This window comes from Coregonus clupeaformis, chromosome 13 (assembly GCF_020615455.1).
Source record: "Coregonus clupeaformis isolate EN_2021a chromosome 13, ASM2061545v1, whole genome shotgun sequence".
Taxonomy (NCBI): domain Eukaryota; kingdom Metazoa; phylum Chordata; class Actinopteri; order Salmoniformes; family Salmonidae; genus Coregonus; species Coregonus clupeaformis.
Genome location: NC_059204.1, coordinates 37,189,773 through 37,217,760, shown reverse-complemented (window position 1 = coordinate 37,217,760; position 27,988 = coordinate 37,189,773). Strand labels below are relative to the sequence as shown.

Sequence of the window (27,988 nt, the reverse complement as noted above, 5' to 3'; positions counted from 1 at the left end):
GGATGCATAATTGCTGTTTTCCCCTATCCAAACATCCTTATTTACAAAAATCGAATAACAAAGAAGACCCCGCGCGCCCACTGATAAAAGTATCTTTGTTGCCCTTTGGCCCCAATGTGCGATTTACATATTTCTCCACTAGGCTCCTCTCTTGCTCCATCTGTCTGAAGCCCAAATCCATGGTCAAGCAAGGCTATCAGCGCCGAACTGAATTTGCGTGTGATGGCTTGACGGTCTTAGAGAAGTGGTAAGAGGGAGACGACACCAGTCACCGTCAGGACCATCATTCAATGAATGACAGCACAGCATTCGGTCGCAACTGCAACTTGCGCCCAGAGAAAACAAAACCACTTTTGTTTTTTTAAATGTTGATAATAGGAACGGGGTAGCTAACGTCTTTTTCTAGCTTCAGATGTTCGTCCGCTCTTCACCTGGTAAGGGGGTTTACGTTTCACACATCATGCTAGCAAAGCAGTACCGTAGCTTACAAACGCTATCTAGATACATTTCAATTGCGCAAATATACACAAATTCAAATGTGTCGCGTTTTGTTTTATATACTAATACGCTATTCAATGTTAGGTATCTTATAGATAGTAGTTTTTGTTTTTACAGGTTTGCATGTTGCTGCTTACTATCTGTCAACTCGTCAGCTAGCTAGCAGATAACCAACAAGCTAGCCTGTCATAAAGAGGGGGGATGAGAAGTCGCGTGCTTCACTGGTGTACTACTTGCTATCAGGAATTCTTGGGACGTCCAACTCTGACGTCGCCCCATTGAAGTTGAAATGTAAGAGGGTTAAGGTCAGGGTATGGACATCCCAAGGAACCAAGATAGCACTAACCGTGCTTCACTAGCCACATACCATGGGTGTACCACGGGCAGGAGAAATCACAGGGTATTTGATCTTATGCTGCCGCTCCTGGCTCAGGTGTACATGGCTGGGGTCAATTCTATTTCAATGGCAGGTGCATCTGCATGCTATAATCACCTATTTATCATGTTAGCTGATTTTTGTCATTTATTTCCCCCCTATTGTATTATTTCATTATTGTAACACATTGTGTTTCAGAAAAGCACTGTATAAATCTTATGATGTAGTAGGCTTTTATAATTTTTCCAGAGCTATATATTTGCAGTACTGCTCTGGATGTGCCTGTTAGTGCACAAGGTCACAGGGCCATACCAGGCCAGCGTAGCCCGCAAAATATTTTTTGTATTTAAGATTATTCTGGCAATTCTCACATAGAAACTATTAGGGATCAATGAAAGAAAGCCATGTAAATACACGCATATTCGTTAGGGCCGGGACGATACCAGTATCACGATACTGGTTAGTATCGTGGCAAGGAAACAAAACACGAAGGGGATTTAACTTATTTAGGGAAACAGACCAAATGTTGGAAACCAAAGTTTTTTTGTTTGATTTATTTGACAGTTTTAACACAATACAACCACACGTGGATACATTTACATTACATTTACGTCATTTAGCAGACGCTCTTATCCTTATAGCCAGTGGCATAACCACTTTACAATTTTTTTTTTTTTTTTTTTTTTGGGGGTAGAAGGATTACTTTATCCTATCCCAGGTATTCCTTAAAGAGGTGGGGTTTCAAATGTCTCCGGAAGGTGGTGAGTGACTCCGCTGTCCTGGCGTCGTGAGGGAGCTTGTTCCACCATTGGGGTGCCAGAGCAGCGAACAGTTTTGACTGGGCTGAGGGGGAACTATGCTTCCGCAGAGGAAGGGGAGCCAGCAGGCCAGAGGTGGATGAACGCAATGCCCTCGTTTGGGTGTAGGGACTGATCAGAGCCTGAAGGTACGGAGGTGCCGTTCCCCTCACAGCTCCAGGCAAGCACCATGGTCTTGTAACAGATGCGAGCTTCAACTGGAAGCCAGTGGAGTGTGCGGAGGAGCGGGGTGACGTGAGAGAACTTGGGAAGGTTGAACACCAGACGGGCTGCGGCATTCTGGATGAGTTGTAGGGGGTTTAATGGCACAGGCAGGGAGCCCAGCCAACAGCGAGTTGCAGTAATCCAGACGGGAGATGACAAGTGCCTGGATTAGGACCTGTGCCGCTTCCTGTGTAAGGCAGGGTCGTACTCTCCGAATGTTGTAGAGCATGAACCTACAGGATCGGGTCACCGCCTTGATGTTAGCGGAGAACGACAGGGTGTTGTCCAGGGTCACGCCAAGGCTCTTCGCACTCTGGGAGGAGGACACAACAGAGTTGTCAACCGTGATGGCGAGATCATGGAACGGGCAGTCCTTCCCCGGGAGGAAGAGCAGCTCCGTCTTGCCAAGGTTCAGCTTGAGGTGGTGATCCGTCATCCATACTGATATGTCTGCCAGACATGCAGAGATGCGATTCGCCACCTGGTTATCAGAAGTACAATGCCATTAAAGTCATTGAGGATGACACAAAAAAATTCAAAAACGTATTCCATTGTGCTCCTCATGAAAATACATTAAAACAAAACATACACAATATTATTATATTAACATGAAAACAAAATACATCTCATCAATAGGGAAGAAACTGTAAAAGTAATTAAATAGATTACAAAGTAACATTCATTGAAACAATTATACTTCCTTTAAGCCTGTGCAGTTTTAAAGAATTTTGCCCATAAACCATTTCTTAAGGTTTATCTTAACTTCCTCGCGTAGGGATGGATTTTATATGGTTTGGTATACCATTTCATTCCTCTGCACCAGTGTTATGGAAAGAGCTTTTTCTAGCCATGCTTCTATAGTGCAACGGTCTGATATTGGCAAAACTGGTTCTGGTGTGATGGCTATGAGAGTCTCTAATGAAATTAAAATAACCAGACAGGTAACTGGGGGCAAGGTCATGTATAACTTTAAAAACCAACTGTTTAATCTGCACCACCCAGAGATCAACTGTAAGCCAGTTCACTTCCCTGAAATTATTAGGACCAATGTGCGTCCGAGGGCTGAGCTCGAGTATAATTGTCATTAGTTTGTTTTGGGCCGTTTGAAGTTTTATGCCACTGAACCTTGAGATACAAGCATAGTCATAGTGGCAGTGCTTAGGGTCTTTTCAACAGTCTCCTTATTCTTATGTGAAACCAAGAGGGCAGAATCATCCGCATACAGGAACAGAGGGCATGAACAGGCAAAGTCCATGTCATTTATGTAGAGCAAAAAAGCAAAGGCCCCAAAATGCTCCCCTTCGGGGACACCACAGTTTATCTCATTAGCGTCAGACAGTGTCACTCACACATACACATTTTGGACCTTATCAGTTGGGTATGAATTCACCCATAATAAGAAGTTGGTGCCAAAACCAATTGCTTACAGTTTGTGGAACAAAATATCATAGTTCACAGTATCAAATGCTTTTTGTAGGTCAATCATTACCATATCGGCATCCGACCATAAGGCGCTACAGAGGGTAGTGCGTACAGCCCAGTACATCACTGGGTTCAAGCTTCCTGCCATCCAAGACCTATATACTAGGCGGTGTCAGAGGAAGGCCCCAAAAATTGTGAAAGACTCCAGTCAACCAAGTCATAGACTGTTCTCTCTGCTACCGCACGGCAAGCTGTACCGGAGCGCCAAGTCTCGGTCCAAAAGGCTCCTTAACAGCTTCGACCCCCAAGCCATAAGACCGCTGAACAATTAATAAAATGACCACTCGCCGGTGTAGGCCATCATTGTAAATATGAATTTGTTCTTAACTGACTTGCCTAGTTAAATAAAGGTAATCCCTTTGATGCGGTGAAGTTGTCCTGTCCCCTTAGCAGAAAAACACCCCCAAAGCATAATGTTTCCACCTCCATGTTTGACGGTGGGGATGGTGTTCTTGGGGTCATAGGCAGCATTCCTCCTCCTCCAAACACGGCGAGTTGAGTTGATGCCAAAGAGCTCCATTTTGGTCTCATCTGACCACAACACTTTCACCCAGTTCTCCTCTGAATCATTCAGATGTTCATTGGCAAACTTCAGACGGCCCTGTATATGTGCTTTCTTGAGCAGGGGGACCTTGCGGGCGCTGCAGGATTTCAGTCCTTCACGGCGTAGTGTGTTACCAATTGTTTTCTTGGTGACTATGGTCCCAGCTGCCTTGAGATCATTGACAAGATCCTCCTGTGTAGTTCTGAACTGATTCCTCACCGTTCTCATGATCATTGCATCTCCACGAGGTGAGATCTTGCATGGAGCCCCAGGCCAAGGGAGATTGACAGTTCTTTTATGTTTCTTCCATTTGCGAATAATCACAACAACTGTTGTCACCTTCATCAAGCTGCTTGGCAATGGTCTTGTAGCCCATTCCAGCCTTGTGTAGGTCTACAATCTTGTCCCTGACATCCTTGGAGAGCTCTTTGGTCTTGGTCATGGTGGAGAGTTTGGAATCTGATTGATTGATTGCTTCTGTGGACAGGTGTCTTTTATACAGGTAACAAGCTGAGATTAGGAGTACTCCCTTTAAGACTGTGCTCCTAATCTCAGCTCTTAACCTGTATAAAAGACACCTGGGAGCCAGAAATCTTTCTGATTGAGAGGTGGTCAAATACTTATTTCCCTCATTAAAATGCAAATCAATTTATAACATTTTTGACATGCGTTTTTCTGGATTTTTGTTGTTGTTATTCTGTCTCTCACTGTGCAAATACACCTACCATTAAAATTATAGACTGATAATTTCTTTGTCAGTGGGCAAACGTACAAAATCAGCAGGGGATCAAATATTTTTTCCCTCACTGTAAGTCTTTGTAACATCTGAGATTGAAACCTGGGAAAATGCTAACTGTCCTTCGGAGTTGCCCTTAGCTGAAAAATAGGTTTGAAAAGGATGGTTTTCAAGGGTGCCAGAGCATTCTGGGAGTTGGCCAACATGGTTGATGTCAATGGTGGTGAAAAATTCATTAAAATTATCAGCCACCTGGGCCTCCCGAGTGGCGCAGCGGTCTAAGGCCCAGCATCGCATTGCTTGAGGCGTCACTACAGACCCGTGTTCGATCCCAGGCTGTGTCACAACCGGCCGTGACCGGGAGTCCCATAGGGCGGCGCACAATTGGCCCAGCGTCGTCCAGGTTAGGGGAGGGTTTGGCCGGGGGGGCTTTACTTGGCTCATCGCGCTCTAGCGACTCATTGTGGCAGGCCGGTCGCCTGCAGGCTGACTTCGGTCGTCAGTTGAACGGCACATTGGTGCGGCTGGCTTCCGGGTTAAGCGGGCGGGTGTTAAGGAGCGTGGTTTGGCGGGTCATGTTTCGGAGGACGCATGACTCGACCCTTGCCTCTCCCGAGCCCGTTGGGGAGTTGCAGCGATGAGACAAGATCATAATTGAAATTGGGAGAAAAGTGGGGTAAAAAATGAAAATAATCATTATCAGCCACCTGTGCTCTGTCAAAGGTTACAGTGCCATTGATGTTCAGTCCAATACTGTTTGACTGTTTTTGGCTTGTTGCTAGTGCCTAGATCCTTGAGTCTTCCAGAGCTCACTGGGGTTGTTTTTATCGTCCTGGATTTCACTCTTATAGAAGGACTGTTTCACTTCGTCAACTAGCCTTTGCACTATATTCCTTAGGTGTTTGTATTGATTGAAGGAATCTGGCAATTTTGACCTCAGTCTTTTAGAGCATTGTTTCTCAAGGTGATAGAATGAAGGATTTCCCTACTGATCCAGGGTTCTGTCCTTTTTAGGGGTGCCAGCTTGACCACAGTAATAAGAAATCTACCTTGGAAGAGTTTCCATGGTCTATCAACATCCTCACTTTCTTTGACATCAGACCAGTCTACATGTCCTAGCAGTTTATTAAATTGTTATTTTGTCATAGTCTTTGAGGGATCTGGTCCAGATGGTATTGTGACAATTTACCAGGTTTCTTCTCACTTTCCTAGTGCAGTGTATTAAGAAATGGTCACTAATTCCATATGCAATTACACCACTTTGGGATATCCTGTGATTATCTGATACCATAATGAGATCAATAGCAGTCTGACTGGTGTCACAGATTCTTGTGGGCTCATTGAGTCAAAGTTTTGCAAAAGTTAGACAAGGCCTTATACAGGGGGCAGCTCAGTATTTACATCACCCAGGAGAATCACTCCAGAGTTTAGAAAGCCACAGTATGCAGTACATAGAGTACCAGTCAAAAGGTTGGACACACCTACTAATTCCAAGGTTTTTCTTTATTATTTTACTATTTTCTACATTGTAGAATAATAGTGAAGACATCAAAACTATGAAATAACACATATGGAATCATGTAGTAACCAAAAAAGTGTTAAACAAATCAAAATATATGTTATATTTGAGATTCTTCAAAGTAGCCACCCTTTGCTCCAGAGTGGCGCAGCGGTCTAAGGCACTGCATCTCAGTGCTTGAGGCGTCACTACAGACCCCCTGGTTCGATTCCAGGCTGTATCACAACCGGCCATGATTGGGAGTCCCATAGGGCGGCGCACAATTGGCCCAGCGTCGTCCGGGTTTGGCCGGTGTAGGCCATCATTGTAAATAAGAATTTGTTCTTAACTGACTTGCCTAGTTAAATAAAGGTAAAATATAAATTTTTTAAAATTGCCTTGATGACAGCTTTGCACACTCTTGGCATTCTCTCAACCAGCTTCATGAGGTAGTCACCTGGAATTTGAGCCAATCAGTTGTGTTGTGACAAGGAAGGGGTGGTATACAGAAGATAGCCCTATTTGGTAAAAGACCAAGTCCATATTATGGAAAGAACAGCTCAAATAAGCAAAGAGAAACGACGGTCCATCATTACTTTAAGACATGAAGGTCAGTCAATCCGGAAAATTTCAAGAACTTTGAACGTTTCTTCAAGTGCAGTCGCAAAAACCCTCAAGCGCTATGATGAAACTGCCGCTCATGAGGACCGCCACAGGAAAGGAAGCCCCAGAGTTACCTCTGCTGCAGAGGATAAGTTCATTAGAGTTAACTGCACCTCAGATTGCAGCCCAAATAAATGTTTCACAGAGTTCAAGTATCAGACACATCTCAACATCAACTGTTCAGAGGAGACAGCATGAATCAGTCCTTCATGGTCGAATTTCTGCAAAGAAACCTCTACTAAAGGACACCAATAAGAAGAAGAGACTTGCTTGGGCCAAGAAACGCGAGCAATGGACATTAGACCGGTGGAAATCTGTCCTTTGGTCTGATGAGTCCAAATTTGAGTTTTTGGTTCCAACCGCCATGTCTTTGTGAGACGCAGAGTAGGTGAACGGATGATCTCCGCATGTGTGGTTCCCACCGTGAAGCATGGAGGAGGAGGTGTGATGGTGTGGGGGTGCTTTGCTGGTGACACTGTCTGTGATTTATTTAGAATTCAAGGCATACTTAACCAGCATGGCTACCACAGCATTCTGCAGCGATACGCCATCCCATCTGGTTTGTGTTTAGTGGGACTATCATTTGTTTTTCAACAGGACAATGACCCAAAACACACCTTGAGGCTGTGCAAGGGCTATTTGACCAAAGAGAGTGATGGAGTGCTGCATCAGATGACCTGGCCTCCACAATCACCCAAACTCAACCCAATTGAGATGGTTTGGGATGAGTTGGACCGCAGAGTGAAGGAAAAGCAGCCAACAAGTGCTCAGCATATGTGGGAACTCCTTCAGGACTGTTGGAAAAGCATTCCTCATGAAGTTGGTTGAGAGAATGCCAAGAGTGTGCAAAGCTGTCATCAAGGCAAAGGGTGGCTATTTGAATAATCTAAAATCTGAAATATATTTGGATTTGTTTAACACTTTTTTGGTTACTACATGATTCCACATGTGTTAGTTTTGATGTCTTCACTATTATTCTACAATGTGGAAAACAGTAAAAATAAAGAAAAACCCTTGAATGAGTAGGTGTGTCCAAACTTTTGACTGGTACTGTACATTTCAAGGATCTCATAAAAGTCACTCTGGTCTGGAGGTCTATACAGAGGCCCTACCAAAATGTGTTTGCTCTTAGGTAATGGTATATCTAGCCAAACTGATTCCATGCGATCATGGTTTAAATCAGTTCTCATGTTAAAACTAATGTCCGCTCTGACATAGATGCACACATCCCCTCCTCTCCGATTTCTGTCCTTTCGGGTAATTAGGAAGTTTTCTATTTCTGAATCTTTTGACGGAAGGATCTAGCCAAGTCTCTGTGAAACATAAAACCCCTGCATTACTCTTTCTGGCGAGCAAGCAAATCTCATCTATTGTTGGCAGTAGACTGCATACATTAAGATGTAGAGAATGCAAACTTCTGGTGGTGAGGGGCTTGACTCTGGATGATGTTGTCATCCAGAGTCACATTTATTTATTTTCCAACCTATAGCACACAATATTCTACATACACCAGGTTTTTAGAGGACCAAAGACTGTTTCCATTTTTGCCATGGAAGAAATATTGGGATACTGGTATCGTCACAGCCCTAATATTCATCAAACTTTCAGCACCAATTGGTAGATTAAAAAAAATACGGAGCTTGTATATTATTTAGGGTAAGGAAAAATATTCATGAATAAAAAAAGAAACTGGTTTGGAAAGCCTTTACGCACTAAATACAATGAGCTCCAAAAGTATTGGGACAGTGACATTATTTTTTTGGGGGGGGCTCTGTACTCCAGCACTAAGTATTTGAAATGATACAATGACTATGAGGTTAAAGTGCAGGGTATTTTCATCCATATCGGGTGAACCGTTTAGAAATTGCAGCACTTTTTGTATATAGTCCATTTTAGGGGACCAAAAGTATTGGGACAAATTTTACATTTACATTTACGTCATTTAGCAGACGCTCTTATCCAGAGCGACTTACAAATAGGTGCATTCACCTTATAGCCAGTGGGATAACCACTTTACAATGTATTTTTTTTATTTTATTTTATTTTTATTATTTTTTTAGGGGGTTGGGGTAAGGGGGGGTAGAAGGATTACTTTATCCTATCCCAGGTATTCCTTAAAGAGGTGGGGTTTCAAATGTCTCCGGGAAGGTGGTGAGTGACTCCGCTGTCCTGGCGTCGTGAGGGAGCTTGTTCCACCATTGGGGTGCCAGAGCAGCGAACAGTTTTGACTGGGCTGAGGGGGGAACTATGCTTCCGCAGAGGTAGGGAGCCAGCAGGCCAGAGGTGGATGAACGCAGTGCCCTCGTTTGGGTGTAGGGACTGATCAGAGCCTGAAGGTACGGAGGTGCCGTTCCCCTCACAGCTCCGTAGGCAAGCACCATGGTCTTGTAGCAGATGCGAGCTTCAACTGGAAGCCAGTGGAGTGTGCGGGAGGAGCGGGGGTGACGTGAGAGAACTTGGGAAGGTTGAACACCAGACGGGCTGCGGCATTCTGGATGAGTTGTAGGGGTTTAATGGCACAGGCAGGGAGCCCAGCCAACAGCGAGTTGCAGTAATCCAGACGGGGAGATGACAAGTGCCTGGATTAGGACCTGTGCCGCTTCCTGTGTAAGGCAGGGTCGTACTCTCCGAATGTTGTAGAGCATGAACCTACAGGATCGGGTCACCGCCTTGATGTTAGCGGAGAACGACAGGGTGTTGTCCAGGGTCACGCCAAGGCTCTTCGCACTCTGGGAGGAGGACACAACCGGAGTTGTCAACCGTGATAGGCGAGATCATGGAACAGGCAGTCCTTCCCCGGGAGGAAGAGCAGCTCCGTCTTGCCAAGGTTCAGCTTGAGGTGGTGATCCGTCATCCATACTGATATGTCTGCCAGACATGCAGAGATGCGATTCGCCACCTGGTTATCAGAAGGGGGAAAGGAGAAGATTAGTTGTGTGTCATCAGCGTAGCAATGATAGGAGAGGCCATGTGAGGATATGACAGAGCCAAGTGACTTGGTGTATAGCGAGAATAGGAGAGGGCCTAGAACTGAGCCCTGGGGGACACCAGTGGTGAGAGCACGTGGTGCGGAGACAGCTTCTCGCCACGCCACTTCAAATTCACTTAAATGCATCCAACAAGTTTGTTGCGTCACAAACTTGATGTAATCATTGCGTGCTAGGAATATGGGACCAAATACTAAACTTTTGACTACTTTAATACACATGCTGTTTGTTTTGGTTGTGTTTCAGATTATTTTGTGCCCAATAATGTATTTTGTCACTTTTATTGTACAGTAAATAAGAATAGAATATGTTTCTCAACACTTCTCCATTCATTTGGATGCTACCATGATTACGGATAGTCCTGAATGAATCATCAATAATGAGTGAGAAAGTTAGACGCACAAATATCATACCAATATCATACCCCCAAGACATGCTAACCTCTCACCATTACAATAACAAGGGAGGTTAGCATTTTTGCTGGGGGTATGATATATCTGTGTCTGTAACTTTCTCACCCACATTATTCAGGATTCATTCAGGACTATCCGTAATCATGATAGCATCCACATTATTGTAGAATTGTTTAGAAACAAACGTATTCTATTCTTATTTACAATAAATGTGACTCCAAAATGACACAATATATTATTTACCATTAATTTCGATTGGGCACAAAATTATCTGAAACACAACCAAAACAAACAGCAAATGCATTTGTAGAGTCACAAGCTTGATGTAATCATTTCTTGCTAGGAATATGGGACCAAATACTAAACTTTTGACTACTTTTATACACATACAGTATAAGGGAATTTGTCCCAATACTTTTGGTCCCCTAAAATGGGGGGACTATGTACATAAAGTGCTGTAATTTCTAAACGGTTCACCCGACATGGATGAAAATACACTCAAAGCTGACAGCCTCCACTATTGTATTTTTTCAAATCCAAAATGCTAGAGCACGGAGCCAAAACAACAACAAAATTGTCTCTGTCCCTATACTTTTGGAGCTCACTGTACACTGTGTACAAAACATTAGGAACACCTTCCTAATATTGAGTTGCACACCCTTTTGCCCTCAGAACACCCTCAATTCATCGGGGCATGGACTATAAGGTGTCGAAAGCGTTCCACAGGGATGCTGGACCATGTTGACTCCAATGCTTGCCACAGTTGTGTCAAGTTGGCTGGAGGTATACTGGAAACTGTTGAGCATAAAAAACCCAGCAGCGTTGCAGTTCTTGACACATTCAAACCGGTGCGCCTGGCATCTACTACCATACCCCGTTCAAAGACACTTAAATATTTTGTCTTGCCCATTCACCCTCTGAATGGCACGCATACACAATCCATGTCTCAATTGTCTCAAGGCTTAAGAATCCTTCTTTAACCTGTCTCATCCCCTTCATCTACACGGATTGAAGTGGATTTTTATAAGGGATCATAGCATTCACCTGGTCAGTCTATGTCATAGAAAGAGCAGGTGTTCCTAATGTTTTGTACACTCAGTGTATATTGGTGAATCAAAAATACAGTGGTTTGATTCATCCTTGCCATATTCAATTGTCCAATCCATGCAATATTGGAAGGTGAGAAAAGAATTGTGGATTGTTTAATGATTAGAATGGTAGGGGGAGTGTCATAGTCCTAATGAGCTATTCACTGCAGGAGAGGAGGCCATACTGCCAACAATGTATACCATGTAGCCTACACTGTCATTTTCTCATATGATTACATCGCTGCCTACAATGATACCTTATCTCAGGAGGAGGATTTTGAGGTTCCTGTCAGAGATCCCCTCTTTTCATATTGATTGGCTAAATCCAAAACATCTAGGCTAGGCCTATCTAGCCAAAGATCATAATATTTGTGTATAGGCCTATCTACAGTGCCTTACAAAAGTATTCATCCCCCTTGGCGTTTTTCCTATTTTATTACAACCTGTAATTTAAATGGATTTTTATTTGGATTTCATGTAATGGACAAATGGACAAAATAGTCCAAATTGGTGAAGTGAAATTTAAAAAATAACTTGTTTGGAAAAATGCAAAAAATAAATGAAGGAAAAGTGGTGGGTGCATATGTATAAAATAAGATCTGGTGCAAACAATTACCTTCAGAAGTCACATAATAAGTTAGATAAAGTCCACCTGTGTGCGATCTAAGTGTCACATGATCTCAGTATATATACACCTGTTCTGAAAGGCCCAAGAGTCTGCAACACCACTAAGCAAGGGGCACCACCAAGCAAGCGGCACCATGAAGACCAAGGAGCTCTCCAAACAGGTCAGGGACAAAGTTGTGGAGAAGTACAGATCAGGGTTGGGTTATAAAAAAATATCTGAAACTTTGTGTAGTCCCGTGTAGCTCAGTTGGTAGAGCATGGCGTTTGCAACGCCAGGGTTGTGGGTTCGATTCCCACGGGGGGCCAGTATGAAAATGTATGCACTCACTAACTGTAAGTTGCTCTGGATAAGAGCGTCTGCTAAATGACTAAAATGTAAGATGTTGAACATCCCACGGAGCACCATTTAATCCATTATTAAAAAATGGAAAGTATATGGTACCACAACAAACCTGCCAAGAGAGGGCCACCCACCAAAACTCACGGACCTGGCAAGGAGGGCATTAATCAGAGGCAACAAAGAGACCAAAGAAGGAGCTGCAAAGCTCCACAGCGGAGATTGGAGTATCTGTCCATAGGATCACTTTAAGCCGTACACTCCACAGAGCTGGGCTTTACGGAAGAGTGGCCAGAAAAAAGCCATTGCTTAAAGAAAAAAATAAGCAAACTCATTTGGTGTTTGCCAAAAGGCATGTGGGAGACTCCCCAAACAAATGGAAGAAGGTACTCTGGTCAGATGAGACTAAAATTTAGCTTTTTGGCCATCAAGGAAAACACTATGTCTGGCGCAAACCCAACACCTCTCATCACCCCGAGAACACCATCCCTTGAGGGAAACCTGTTTCAGTCTTCCAGAGATTTGAGACTGGGACGGAGGTTCACCTTCCAGCAGGACAATGACCCTAAGCATACTGCTAAAGCAACACTTGAGTGGTTTAAGGGGAAACATTTAAATGTCTTGGAATGGCATAGTCAAAGCCCAGACCTCAATCCAATTGAGAATCTGTGGTATGACTTAAAGATTGCTGTACACCAGCGGAACCTATCCAACTTGAAGGAGCTGGAGTAGTTTTGCCTTGAAGAATGGACAAAAATCCCAGTGGCTAGATGTGCCAAGCTTATAGAGACATAACCCAAGAGATGCTGCAAAAGGTGGCTCTACAAAGTATTGACTTTGGTTGGGGTGAATAGTTATGCACGCTCCCCCAAAGATATTTTGCATCTTCAAAGTGGTAGGCATGTTGTGTAAATCAAATGATACAAACCCCCCAAAAATCCATTTTAATTCCAGGTTGTAAGGCAACAAAATAGGAAAAATGCCAAGGGGGGTGAATACCTTCGCAAGCCACTGTATCACCACATGTTGTCCATTGTGTCTGTCTTTCATCACAGAGCTTAATCAAACAGTCCTTTGTCTACTACCGGTAGGCCCTATACAGTGGGGAGAACAAGTATTTGATACACTGCCGATTTTGCAGGTTTTCCTACTTACAAATCATGTAGAGGTCTGTAATTTTTATCATAGGTACACTTCAACTGTGAGAGACGGAATCTAAAACAAAAATCCAGAAAATCACATTGAATGATTTTTAAGTAATTAATTTGCATTTTATTGCATGACATAAGTATTTGATACATCAGAAAAGCAGAACTTAATATTTGGTACAGAAACCTTTGTTTGCAATTACAGAGATCATCAGTTTCCCGTAGGTCTTGACCAGGTTTACACACACTGCAGCAGGGATTTTGGCCCACTCCTCCATACAGACCTTCTCCAGATCCTTTAGGTTTTGGGGCTGTCGCTGGGCAATACGGACTTCCAGCTCCCTCCAAAGATTTTCTATTGGGTTCAGGTCTGGAGACTGGCTAGGCCACTCCAGGACCTTGAGATGCTTCTTACGGAGCCACTCCTTAGTTGCCCTGGCTGTGTGTTTCGGGTCGTTGTCATGCTGGAAGACCCAGCCACGACCCATCTTCAATGCTCTTACTGAGGGAAGGAGGTTGTTGGCCAAGATCTCGCGATACATGGCCCCATCCATCCTCCCCTCAATACGGTGCAGTCGTCCTGTCCCCTTTGCAGAAAAGCATCCCCAAAGAATGATGTTTCCACCTCCATGCTTCACGGTTGGGATGGTGTTCTTGGGGGTTGTACTCATCCTTCTTCTTCCTCCAAACACGACGAGTGGAGTTTAGACCAAAAGCTCTATTTTTGTCTCATCAGACCACATGACCTTCTCCCATTCCTCCTCTGGATCATCCAGATGGTCATTGGCAAACTTCAGATGGGCCTGGACATGCGCTGGCTTGAGCAGGGGGACCTTGCGTGCGCTGCAGGATTTTAATCCATGACGGCGTAGTGTGTTACTAATGGTTTTCTTTGAGACTGTGGTCCCAGCTCTCTTCAGGTCATTGACCAGGTCCTGCCGTGTAGTTCTGGGCTGTTCCCTCACCTTCCTCATGATCATTGATGCCCCACGAGGTGAGATCTTGCATGGAGCCCCCAGACCGAGGGTGATTGACCGTCATCTTGAACTTCTTCCATTTTATAATAATTGCGCCAACAGTTGTTGCCTTCTCACCAAGCTGCTTGCCTATTGTCCTGTAGCCCATCCCAGCCTTGTGCAGGTCTACAATTTTATCCCTGATGTCCTTACACAGCTCTCTGGTCTTGGCCATTGTGGAGAGGTTGGAGTCTGTTTGATTGAGTGTGTGGACAGGTGTCTTTTATACAGGTAACGAGTTCAAACAGGTGCAGTTAATACAGGTAATGAGTGGAGAACAGGAGGGCTTCTTAAACAAAAACTAACAGGTCTGTGAGAGCCGGAATTCTTACTGGTTGGTAGGTGATCATATACTTATGTCATGCAATAAAATGCAAATTAATTACTTAAAAATCATACAATGTGATTTTCTGGATTTTTGTTTTAGATTCCGTCTCTCACAGTTGAAGTGTAGCTATGATAAACAATTACAGACCTCTACATGCTTTGTAAGTAGGAAAACCTGCAAAATCGGCAGTGTATCAACTACTTGTTCTCCCCACTGTATGTAATCAGCTCAGGGCCTAAACCAGCAGGCATTAGTAATGGGTGACGTAAGAAAGCCCTATGCTGCGTGTAATTCACAAGAGCAAAGCAGTCCTCCCCTGGCTCCCATATCGGTAAGCAGCTACAACAGCCTACATGAGGACAAAGAGCTGTCGTGGATTGTGGTGCTAAATATAGCTGGGCGCTAGGTTCAGATTAGTGTTGAATAGTGAAACGTGAGGGATCAGTGTGTGGGGAATATAATTCAGCCAGCTCTGAGATGATTGATTTGACACTGTGGGCTCTCTCCCCCCAGACAGCTCACTGGCTTCAATTGATGTCTGCCTGTAGGATGTTGGATTAGGCCTATTTTATCCCAGAGAGGTATCTGGAAGAAGAGCTTGACTAGTTATTCTGCTTGTGAATCTGTTGCTGTAAGTCAATCCTGTCTTTCATTCAGTTTAGCCTAACATCAATTATGCTAAAGCGAAAGTATTAATGTATGTTCTGACTCTTTTTGTATGGTCACTGTCTGGCCTCTGCTGAACTGTGGCACTTCTCTGTATCAGATCATATGGTAATGGTGTGCCATGACGTCTAGAAAACTTTTTTGAGCAGAAACTCTTAGAACTGTTCGCAGCCAATCCATAGGACAGTGCAGAGCAGAGCAGTGTGTCCTTGGTGCAGTACTGTGATTCACAGGTTCACGTCACACTGCCCTATTTCATTCTGAGTGCTCCATTATGTTTTCAAACGACCTCCCCTGGCAGTGCAGTATGATCTAGAGCAGAGATATGGGACAATCTGCCTGCTCTCCTTGTGCTCTAATACAGCAGCAGGGTACCAGGTTCAGTTACACCACCTGTTCCGAGTCTCAGGCCCTACTAGCATTTAAACAATACTTGATCCAGTGCCTCTGCGAACGCTTATTGGCCCTAATCTGACACTGTCTAATGCCTACTGACTGACTGTGATGAGGCGCAGCTGGGCTAGGCTGGCTTCATAGTCACACCGCCCGGCCTGGGCGTCACTGTGTCTCTGTAACCTACTTAGGCCGTGCATGTGGCTGCCCTCTGGGTCACGGTGCTCTGCCCTCCCCTGGCACTGGCTGACTCTATTATGGTGCCTGGGGACACAAGCATTGCCGTGGGAATGCGGACGCCTAGGGTGGTGGGGCTGATGCAGTGAGCAGGGTGTCGAGGTCGGGAAAGTAATGCTATCAGACAGCGACTCTGCCTGAGAGGGACCCACAGCTGAATGGAGAAAAAAGATAGAGAAATTAAAATATGATGACGTTGTTTGAGCACTATCCTCAGAGTTTTTAAACTACACACGCAACATGGTTCCATGTGCCAATAAATCAGCACAATCTACTCATTCGTTTTTTCAAATTGGAGCTAGAATTGGGATCATGTATACTGTGCTAATGCCGACGCAAAAAAAGAGTAACTGAGTGCACTGTACAATACGGCAAACTTTAATTTTTTTTATTTTTTAGGGGGTAGATCAACTTAATATTGCAGATAGATTGGAACTTCCATCAATGTAATTGTCTGCATCACTTCCAATCCCCCATGTTTTATATATATATATATATATATATATATATATTATACATACACATATATACACACATACACACACATACACATATACATACATACAGTGGGGGAAAAAAGTATTTAGTCAGCCCCCAATTGTGCAAGTTCTCCCACGTAAAAAGATGAGAGAGGCCTGTAATTTTCATCATATGTACACATCAACTATGACAGACACATTAAGAAAAAAAATCCAGAAAATCACATTGTAGGATTTTTAATGAATTTATTTGCAAATGATGGTGGAAAATAAGTATTTGGTCACCTACAAACAAGCAAGATTTCTGGCTCTCACAGACCTGTAACTTCTTCTTTAAGAGGCTCCTCTGTCCTCCACTCGTTACCTGTATTAATGGCACCTGTTTGAACTTGTTATCAGTATAAAAGACACCTGTCCACAACCTCAAACAGTCACACTCCAAACTCCACTATGGCCAAGACCAAAGAGCTGTCAAAGGACACCAGAAACAAAATTGTAGACCTGCACCAGGCTGGGAAGACTGAATCTGCAATAGGTAAGCAGCTTGGTTTGAAGAAATCAACTGTGGGAGCAATTATTAGGAAATGGAAGACATACAAGACCACTGATAATCTCCCTCGATCTGGGGCTCCACGCAAGATCTCACCCCGTGGGGTCAAAATGATCACAAGAACGGTGAGCAAAAATCCCAGAACCACACAGGGGGACCTAGTGAATGACCTGCAGAGAGCTGGGACCAAAGTAACAAAGCCTACCATCAGTAACACACTACGTCGTCAGGGACTCAAATCCTGCAGTGCCAGACGTGTCCCCCTGCTTAAGCCAGTACATGTCCAGGCCTGTCTGAGGTTTGCTAGAGTGCATTTGGATGATCCAGAAGAGGATTGGGAGAATGTCATGTGGTCAGATGAAACCAAAATAGAACTTTTTGGTAAAAACTCAACTCGTCGTGTTTGGAGGACAAAGAATGCTGAGTTGCATCCAAAGAACACCATACCTACTTGCATCCAAAGAACACCATACCTACTTTTTTCCCCCACTGTACATACAGTGGGGAGAACAAGTATTTGATACACTGCCGATTTTGCAGGTTTTCCTACTTACAAAGCATGTAGAGGTCTGTAATTTTCATCATAGGTACACTTCAACTGTGAGAGACGAAATCTAAAACAAAAATCCAGAAAATCACATTGTATGATTTTTAAGTAATTAATTTGCATTTTATTGCATGACATAAGTATTTGATCACCTACCAACCAGTAAGAATTCCGGCTCTCACAGACCTGTTAGTTTTTCTTTAAGAAGCCCTCCTGTTCTCCACTCATTACCTGTATTAACTGCACCTGTTTGAATTTGTTACCTGTATAAAAGACACCTGTCCACACACTCAATCAAACAGACTCCAACCTCTCCACAATGGCCAAGACAAGAGAGCTGTGTAAGGACATCAGGCATAAAATTGTAGACCTGCACAAGGCTGGGATGGGCTACAGGACAATAGGCAAGCAGCTTGGTGAGAAGGGCAACAACTGTTAGCGCAATTATTAGAAAATGGAAGAAGTTCAAGATGATGGTCAATCACCCTCGGTCTGGGGCTCCATGCAAGATCTCACCTCGTGGGGCATCAATGATCATGAGGAAGGTGAGGGATCAGCCCAGAACTACACGACAGGACCTGGTCAATGACCTGAAGAGAGCTGGGACCACAGTCTCAAAGAAAACCATTAGTAACACACTACGCCGTCATGGATTAAAATCCTGCAGCGCACGCAAGGTCCCCCTGCTCAAGCCAGCGCATGTCCAGGCCCGTCTGAAGTTTTCCAATGACCATCTGGATGATCCAGAGGAGGAATGGGAGAAGGTCATGTGGTCTGATGAGACAAAAATAGAGCTTTTTGGTCTAAACTCCACTCGCCGTGTTTGGAGGATGAAGAAGGATGAGTACAACCCCAAGAACACCATCCCAACCGTGAAGCATGGAGGTGGAAACATCATTCTTTGGGGATGCTTTTCTGCAAAGGGGACAGGACGACTGCACCGTATTGAGGGGGAGGATGGATGGGGCCATGTATCGCGAGATCTTGGCCAACAACCTCCTTCCCTCAGTAAGAGCATTGAAGATGGGTCAAGGCTGGGTCTTCCCCGCATGACAACGACCCAAAACACACAGCCAGGGCAACCAAGGAGTGGCTCAGTAAGAAGCATCTCAAGGTCCTGGAGTGGCCTAGCCAGTCTCCAGACCTGAACCCAATAGAAAATCTTTGGAGGGAGCTGAAAGTCTGTATTGCCCAGCGACAGCCCCGAAACCTGAAGGATCTGGAGAAGGTCTGCATGGAGGAGTGGGCCAAAATCCCTGCTGCAGTGTGTGCAAACCTGGTCAAGACCTACAGGAAACGTATGATCTCTGTAATTGCAAACAAAGGTTCCTGTACCAAATATTAAGTTCTCATTTTCTGATGTATCAAATACTTATGTCATGCAATAAAATGCAAATTAATTACTTAAAAATCATACAATGTGATTTTCTGGATTTTTGTTTTAGATTCCGTCTCTCACAGTTGAAGTGTACCTATGATAAAAATTACAGACCTCTACATGCTTTGTAAGTAGGAAAACCTGCAAAATCGGCAGTGTATCAAATACTCTCCCCACTGTACATACATACACATACATATCCTTTTTTAAAAATATATTCCCCTTCATTACTTTCCAACCCCACCACCCTTTCCCTAATTGGAGTAAACTAGTGAACAACAATGCTTAGGCCTCTATTTCCAGCTTATACTTACTATATACATTTTATGGACACAGTCAATTTGACAATAATTATATTTTGTTTGTTTTTTTATCCTGAACTTCTTCTACTCTCAACCTCTCCGATCATTTTCATGATGTCCATCCGGTTTGCTTTTATATGCCATATCTTTCTAACTGTGCTCTTTCACAAAAGCTCCCAACCTACAACCTATATACTTATTATGGACACAGTATGCTTACATTATTAGTTATCTTGTTATTAGTTGTTGTTAGTTGTTATTAGTCCCATCCTTCAACTCCATTCAACACCACCCATCTATCTCTTAACACCATCCATATAGGATTTCTATTTGCCATATATTTTTCAACTGTACTGTGATGTTTTACAAAAGTTTTGAACCAATACGGCGAACTTAGCAAATGAGGCGTTTGTGGGAAGAACATGGGGGGCTGCTATCTTTATGCACCTTTGCCATTGTAACGCCGCTTTCTCTCTCTGTGTGTGTCATCAAGAAATGTGTAGCCTTCTTTTATATAACCTCACACACTTCGGCTATTGCTCGAGAGGAACTTGTCAATTTGCACCGCTGCTCATTGTGATGCTCAGTCATGATGTCTGTCTGCTTCTCCACAACATGGCTGCTGTTCCTGACATCCTGTTTCTGTTCCCAACACTGCAGGTGCTGAAGGGATGCGTGGGCTGTAAGTCTTAGGGCACTTCTAGTCCACCTCTGCTCAGAGAGAACATAGCACTGTGTCTTCCACACACTGCCTGCCTGGGGAGACAAGGCACCACATCCTCACAGCATTGGATGCATCTGGGTCAAAAACAGAGGAAGAAGAAGAGAGAATGGCTGTCTGTGGTGTTGTGATGATGAGAGGATAGCGGGGCTGAGGGCCCTGAGGTGGACAGGCACAGTTGAAGCAGCAGGCCAGGGTTGAGCCAGGCCTGGGGAGGGGAGGCAGGCGGTGGGCGCCCACCGTCCAGGGACCAGGAGCCACCATTTCTCGGGTGGTGTTGCCGGCGCGGAGGAGGGGCGCCGTGCGGAGGCTGGAGGCTCTCTGGATGATGACCAGCCTGTTCCGCCGCCACAGCAGCAGCAGTGGTAACCATGGTGATGTGTCGGCGCACAGCGACAGCCCAGTCCCAGCTGAACTCAACAACAGTAATCCCGGTGGGGGTGGGCGAACGGTGCGGTGTCTGGAGTTCAACCAGGCTATGGAGGACTTCAGGACCATGTTCCCCAGCATGGAGCAGGAGGTGATAGAGTGTGTGCTGCGGGCCAACCACGGAGCCGTGGACTCCACTATCAACCAGCTGCTCCAAATGAGCCTGGACGGACACGGCTCTGACGACAGCTCCGACTCAGAGGACAGTATCCCTCCTGAGGTACGTCTGCATGGGGGCAGGGGCACTGGTACGAGAACTAGTGGGTAGCCCAGATACATTTAAATGAACACAACCTAAGATAGTCTGAGACCATATCATGAAATGTTTGTCAAGGTTGTTAACTACTTTTTCACCCAATAGTAATTATTCATTCATACGCCTTATTTCATTGTATTTTGCCTCTTTGCCTCTCTTCAAACCAGATGGTTGTTCTTGGGGAGGGAAAATTATTTGATGTTGCTCTTAATATGCTTCTGTAGTAGGTGACATGCATTTCTCTGGAGGGCATGTGATTATGCACTGCTATTGTGGACAGAAAGCTTTGATAAGCTATCTTCAAAAGCTTGACAATAGCAAGAGGTACACACTTTATGGTCTCTCGTACAATGGGGTGACTGCTGTGGACAGCCAAGACTAGCCATTCCTTTGGACAGTCATGAACTCCCTTTGTGCTGATACATAAACTCTTGCTGAGTAGTAACAAGATTGTATCAAGTGCAATATTGGACTGGCAAGCTGTTCGCTTTGTATTTGATTAAATTACTGCAGGTCTCTCAGTTCCAGACATATTTTGTGTTTTTATTAGCCTTTGTGCACTCTGGCTGTATTCCACCATGCTCCACACAGGATATTAACTGTTTTGTTTATTTCCCCCAAATAATTTTGAAAAACCTGAGAGAGAAAGAGGAGAAGATTAAGAGCTGTACTTAATAATTACACTGAGTTTACAAAACATTAAGAACACCTTCCTAATATTGAGTTGCACCCCCCATTTTGCCCTCAGAACAGCCTCAATTCGTCGGGGCGTGGACTCTACAAGGTGTCGAAAGTGTTCCACAGGGATGCTGGCCCATGTTGACTCCATTGCTTCCCATAGTTGTGTTAAGTTGGCTGGATGTCCTTTGGGGTGGACCAATCTTGATACACATGGGAAACTGTTGAGCGTGAAAAACCCAGCAGCGTTGCAGTTCTTGACACAACCCGGTGTGCCTGGCACCTACTACCATACCCCGTTCAAAGGCACTTCAATATTTTGGCTTCCCCATTCACCCTCTGATTGGCACACATACACAATCCATTTCTCAATTTTCTCAAGGTTTAAAAATCCTTCTTGGGTTCAACAAGTGACTTTAATAAGGGATCATAGCTTTCGCCTGGATTCACCTGGTCAGTCTATGTCATGGAAAGAGCAAGTGTTCCTAATGTTTTGGACACTCAGTGGAGCATATTCTACCTAACATGCTAGGCTGTTATTTTCAAAGTAAAGTTAATTTATATCAACCATTTATTAAATACAGTATAAAAACCAAAGAGTGCTGCTGGTCGAGTTGAATAAAACAGCTCAATACCAAGCGCTCACAATGCCTCTAATTTAGGGCAGAAAGGCTGTGCTGCATTGCCAATGAGTAGTTATAATACAGATTCGTTATTCATTTATTCTGCTCTTTGAAGTGTCCAAATGTGCCATCTGATGGGATTTTCAAGACCTTTTAGAACATTCTCAATGGTTCCCCTGAACTGTAGATCCTGGAGCGGACGTTGGAGCCGGACAGCTCTGACGAGGAGCCCCCGCCGGTCTACTCCCCGCCCTCCTATGACATGCACATCTACGACAGGAAGTACCCAGATGAGGTCCTGCCTACAGCCTCACCACCACCCAGGCAAGAGAAGAAGGGGAGGGAAGGAGGGAGGGCTCATGGCTGTCTGCCTGGCTCTTAACTCATTTCATCACTTAAAGGAGAATGATAGATGGCTAGGATAGTGTGAATTAATGAATGCATTTTCTCTTAAACCATTATTTACATGAGTGATGAGATGCATATATTCTTCTTTGGTGCTTTCTCAATATCTAATACATGATATGGCTGCTCAGCGATTCATGGCGTGCTTTGAATGCCAAGAGGTTCTTAATGCAGTCAATGCTCCACATGCTGTCTAATGAATGCTACTGCAGCAGCTATGAAATCCATGTTCTGTACTGTGCCCTAACTTTGGTGGATCCGTAGACCTAATACTAGTGATACTTTTGTTAGATGTAGTCCATCTTATGTGTTCCAAGGAGGGAACATGTGAGAAGAAATAAGATAAACAGACAGGTTTATGGGACTAACAATATCCTTTCCCATCTCTCTGCCAGCTTTGATGCCAGTCAATCCCGTCCCTGCCAGCCCCCTCCTGGTCCACCCCCTCCTGCCAGTCAAAGGCAGGTTGGAAGTTACAGGAACTGGAACCCACCGTTACTAGGCAACCTCCCTGATGACTTCCTGCGGATCCTGCCTCAGCAGCTGGACAGTCTGCCAGTAGGTAGATTTATGGGTCAGCCGCCCTAATGGACCATTAACCCACACTCCCATCACTTGCAGACCACATAGGACTTTGACACGTCTAACAGTGTTCTCTCTGGTCCCTCCCTTCCTGCAGCGCTCTCACAGTAGCCTAACCCAGACTAGTCTGACCCAGCCATCCTGCTCTTCCTCCCTGTTGTCCGTGACGCAGCAGGTTGAGCCTGGGGCGGCGGCCAGGGCGGGCCAGGTTGGCATGGAGACGGACCAGGAGAGGAAGTTGAAGCAGTTCTTGGAGGATGAGCGCATAGCCCTCTTCCTGCAGAACGAGGAGTTTATGAAGGAGCTGCAACGCAACCGCGAGTTCCTCATCGCCCTTGAGAGAGGTGTGCACACACACACACATCCAGGCACACACTCAGTAACACATAGAAACGTTATACAGTACTTAGTGATGATATCACTATGCTTTCATCACAAGCAATCAAGCTATGAAGAGTCAGTAAAAGAAGGTCTCTGTCATGGCAGTGCTTTCCTCCTCATTTCCTCCACCTCTTCTCTAGTAGTGCATGAAGGAAGGCTTGCCAGGTCCTGCTACGTGCCTCCATGCTTATAACTCCATTGATGCTGAGACATCGGCTCTCTCTGTTTTAGATTGGCTGCAGTATGAGTCAAAGACATCCAAGTCCCATCATTCACCAGCTTTCATGGGGATGTCCTCTCCAGGTAGATATCATTAATCTGCACTCCATAGCATTTATCTACATTCTCGTTCCAGCTCACTCTGAAAAGGTCCAGGTTTCTTCATGTGGGGCCTGTGTAGGCTCCTGCAGTGAAACACCATATTTTGAAGGCACACAGAGGAAATGTGACTTGTTGTGCATCTCAGTTGTTGTGTGCGTCTCTGTGTCTCTTTCTCTGAACTTGCATGTCTCTGTGTGTGGTCTATTTCACACTGCTTGTTTGTGTTCTAGGAGATAATTATGCCTCAGGCTCTGGGGAGGCCTGCATCAATGTTACAGATGATGCCTTGTTCCGTGACAAACTCAAGCACATGGGCAAATGTAAGAACACTCAATCTCCGCTCTCTGGGGCATAACCAAATCATTTTCTCAATGTGTGTGTCTTTATCACTCCCAAATTCAAAATGTTATTAGAACTTTCCACATTGGGCATGTCCAGTTAGCATGAAATGGTTCTAGCAGTGTGTGGAACTGTAAATGATGGATGCTGTCAATATACAGCTAGATCATTGAGATAAATCAACACACATTTGCAGGACATGACCCTTTCACAGTCAGTGCTCCAGAAAGCTATAGGAAAACCAACTTTCCTACCATCGCTGCACTTGAATCAGTGAATAAAGATGTTAATAAGATGTTTTTTAAATATATAATTATGTATTCATGGACATATGCATTCTCAAATCAGAACAATCATATTAAATTAAAAAACACTTTCTATTTGATCCTGTAATCCTCCACAGCTACGCGGAATAAGCTTTTTGAAATCGCTAGAGCTTTCGCTGAAAAGACCCGAAGAAGAAAAACGAAAAGACGAGCCCTCCTGAAACACCATTCGTATCCTTCCACTTCACCAGTGGTCCCCTACACCACCCATCACCTCCCCCCTCCTTTCCCTAGTCTCGGAAACTCCACCCTAGGCAACAGTGACTAGGGTCTGGTTTCAATGACGGACTTGGCATAGAGGAACTACGTCACTACTTTATCCGCTTGAATAAAATACAAAATAGTAGCTAGCAAGATAAAGATCACAGAGGTTATTTTTAATGAGTGCATTTCGCAAGTGGCTAGTTTGCATCAACAAACTTCATGAAAACCCCTGCAAAGGTTTTGCCTGCAAACTTTGGTTTCGAATCGTGACGTTCTGGCATGTCTGCCTTGTGATTTGTTGAGAGGACCCACCCCAGATTTCTTTCCCTTATTGAAGTTGCCAAAAGAGTCGGCCACTGAAACCAGACCCTTGCCTAGGGTTGGGTTTTCAAGACGATCCTCTCCCTGGCAGGCCTCCATGCTCAGGAGTCATTGCCCAATGTGTCTTTTGTCCTTGCCAGAAGTGACAGTGAGCTTCAAATGAACTGAACAGATGCGCTTGCATTGTACAGATGTAATTAACTATCCCTCAGAGACTTCCCTGCATGTTGATGAGTGGCTGTAATATCTGCCTTTGTTTCTATTGTTGTCAGTAGGTTTGAGTTCCAGGGAAAGTCCTGTTTAGTATCCAGCTGGCGGGTCATATGCTGGGCTTCATTACATTTACATTTTAGGCATTTAGCAGACGCTCTTATCCAGAACGACTTACAGTAGTGAGTGCATACATTTTCGTACCATTAGGGCTGTACTGAATTAGGTCCTTTCATGGCATTGACTCTGAACTGGCAGGCTTAGTATTATGTATAAACACCTGCCACTCTCCTTAACATCCTCTACCAGACTGGGTAATGCTGCCTCCACTGCCAACCTCTTGGAAGACGAAGAAGCTGGACACCTGAGTGGTACATTTATCCATGTTGTTTTAATATCATTCTAATCAAGAAACCTAATTGAATGGTATGAGGCATGATTGGTCGATTGTTTCATTTAGGCCTAGTCCAACTGTAAACAGGGAGGTGAATGTGGTCTACATGCTAATTTGTATGAACCTAACTCATGTGTATGTACAGAGGAGGACAGTATGCTCAAGAGACCAGGCCCTCAGGAAGAGGAGGTGCCCCAACAGGAAGTGTTGTCATGGTGAGAGAGCAGTAACGCTGCACACAAAAAACATACCATTTTTTAAAATGTTTTGGATTTCCTCAACTAACCGTTATCTTAACTATTTCTTTGACAGATTTCTCATATAGTTTCGTCTGTGACAATGGAAGAGCAATATGTCTCACACTACCCCCTTCTTGACCTGAACCAGCCTGTCCCAAGTCCCATGGAATATTGCTCCCTTCAGATGCTTGTCAGGACCGGGAAATTTCCCAGTTATGAAGTCGTAAGTCCTGTTTTAGAAGTCAGAGCAATTCTTCAACCAATGAGATTTCATCTAGCAAGATGAGCTAGCTAACATTGCTAATGATAATGTTGGCTAGCTTGCTTAACTTTGACAATATGGTCAAACTAGCTATTATCCACACTGATAAGTTTGACAGCGTCAAACATTTATTTGCTTTATCATCTTATGGTTGAAAAGATGAAAGGTCAGTGATGAAACGTCGCAACTCTTGAATTGGGTATCTTCTCTGTCTCTGACTTGGGAGGGTCGTTCAAGTGCTTATTTCCCAGTCGGAACCTCGTATTTCCCACTTTTGAGTAGAATTTGAAGGCAGTATATTGTTCTTTTGATTTCATGTTTCAGAAATCATCAAACTAGCTAGTTGGGCTCTTTTTTATTATTATTTAAGTTACATTTAATATGAAGAATTTGTAAGTCGCTCTGGATAAGAGTGTCTGCTAAATGACGTAAACGTAAGAATGTATTGTTATTGATGGTGAATATTAATAATGTTGTTATGATTAGAAATACTATATAAAAAAATAATAATAATTGAATTATTCTTGATAATTGTTGGGTGATACAGTAAAGGCCCAGTGAAAGCTGGAGTTGTAATTCTGATACAACTCAGCACCCTAGCGCATTTTACTTGCATATGAATGGATTTGACCATGTCTAGCTCCCGACCATTCAAACAGTCCATTTCTTGCCCCATGTGAGTTTGTGTGTGTGCAACAGCGATTGTTCTAGTTTATGCTTCCCCCAATGCAATTGTATTCTCCCAATCTGAGACTATAATCTCTACCAAATTGTCAGCCTTGAGGTCCAACAACAAGGTCCAGATAGGCTAATTCTCCCCATTGATCAAATGGTATATTCCCAGAGATGACTAATGTAGGTGAAGACTGTTTCCAGTGTATCCAGAGAGCAATGGTTTGAATTCAAATCTGGACCTTCAGTGCAACAGTAATAATAGCCATGTGGCTAGGGTTTCCTCCTTTAGCATGCATGTGCCTATTTAGTAAGTTAGAAAATAATGTATTTACTGTTTCTCATACACCTTTATAGTACAGTATTAGATACTAGGGGTGTAACGATTCGTTTTAACAACGATTCGATTTGTATCACGATTCGTGGTTGTCGATACGATTCAAGGACGATATTGGTTCATTTAGAACGATACGATCCGAAACGATTCAGTGACTTGAAATCGATTCAGTAACCTTTTAGCCAAAAATTCAACCAGTGTGACTGAAATAAATACCTGGATACTGGACAGTTCAGGTGAAGTTTCCTAGATTCCTGTTTCTTGTAAGGACCGCAATGGTGGCTTGATAATTTCTTGCTCGTCGGCTTCTCCTCTGTCGTCCGCCATGCTATGTTTTGTTGTCTTTTACGCCTTTGCGCTGCTGCTGGCGCGGGGCGATGACGTCACGGATAGGCAGACTGAATCGAGTAATGTTTAAAGACTTTATCATTAAAAGTGCTAAGAAAAAACATCCATATAAAGTCTGACGTGCTTAAATCCAATGGGTTATTTCCTAGTATCGATACAATCGATTTATTACATTTTAAAACAATGTTAGATTGATATATGTTGTCCAAAAGGCCAACTCGCCGAGCACAGATGGATGTAGTTGGATCATAGGAATATAAATCGATACATCGATGTAGTAGATGGATCGTTACACCCCTATTAGATACACTATGAAGTTCCTTATTCTGTTTGTGGCCTCTACATCTTTGTTGCTAACAGAAGAGCAGTTAGACCTTCAATTGTGAATTGAGGATTTATTTTCAAATTTCACTCTGCTTGCAATGTTCATATCCTACCATTTTCATTCTTAATGAATTGTCTTTGTCAACCACATGTGATCTTGCTGGTGAATGTCTCTGCTATGTCTCTCAGAGGACACTGTACACCCCATTGCACCTCAGAACTTTTACTCAAGTGATATGTTTTTGTTATTTAAAGAAGAATACATTATATAAACTCGGCAAAAAAAGAAACGTCCTCACTG

The 27,988-nt window shown here is 43.9% G+C and overlaps 1 protein-coding gene across 3 annotated transcripts; it reads left to right on the top strand.

The window, feature by feature from the left end:
• The first annotated feature begins 170 nt into the window (after positions 1 to 170).
• On the top strand, positions 171 to 27,116 carry LOC121580345 (CUE domain-containing protein 1-like). Of its 3 annotated transcripts, none has more exons than XM_041895394.1 (11): positions 171 to 434; positions 19,976 to 20,685; positions 22,210 to 22,346; positions 22,823 to 22,985; positions 23,182 to 23,353; positions 23,622 to 23,693; positions 23,942 to 24,031; positions 24,454 to 24,547; positions 25,421 to 25,482; positions 25,651 to 25,720; positions 25,818 to 27,116. In XM_041895394.1, coding segments are annotated over exons 2-11 (1,185 nt in total). In that variant the 5' UTR covers positions 171 to 434; positions 19,976 to 20,361; the 3' UTR covers positions 25,819 to 27,116. The 3 variants fall into 3 exon arrangements, with proteins under 3 accessions (XP_041751328.1, XP_041751326.1, XP_041751327.1); XM_041895392.1 differs by having other exon boundaries at positions 23,107 to 23,353; XM_041895393.1 differs by lacking the exon at positions 23,622 to 23,693 and having other exon boundaries at positions 23,107 to 23,353.
• The last annotated feature ends 872 nt before the right edge of the window (positions 27,117 to 27,988 follow it).

What these genes read in the sequence shown, in the direction of transcription:
- LOC121580345 (XM_041895392.1), top strand. Translation starts at nt 20,362, where the DNA reads ATGATGACCAGCCTGTTCCGCCGCCACAGCAGCAGCAGTGGTAACCAT. An exon ending in AGGACAGTATCCCTCCTGAG is followed by an intron (nt 20,686 to 22,209) that starts GTACGTCTGCAT and finishes CCTGAACTGTAG; the next exon opens with ATCCTGGAGCGGACGTTGGA. An exon ending in ACTCAAGCACATGGGCAAAT is followed by an intron (nt 24,032 to 24,453) that starts GTAAGAACACTC and finishes AATCCTCCACAG; the next exon opens with CTACGCGGAATAAGCTTTTT.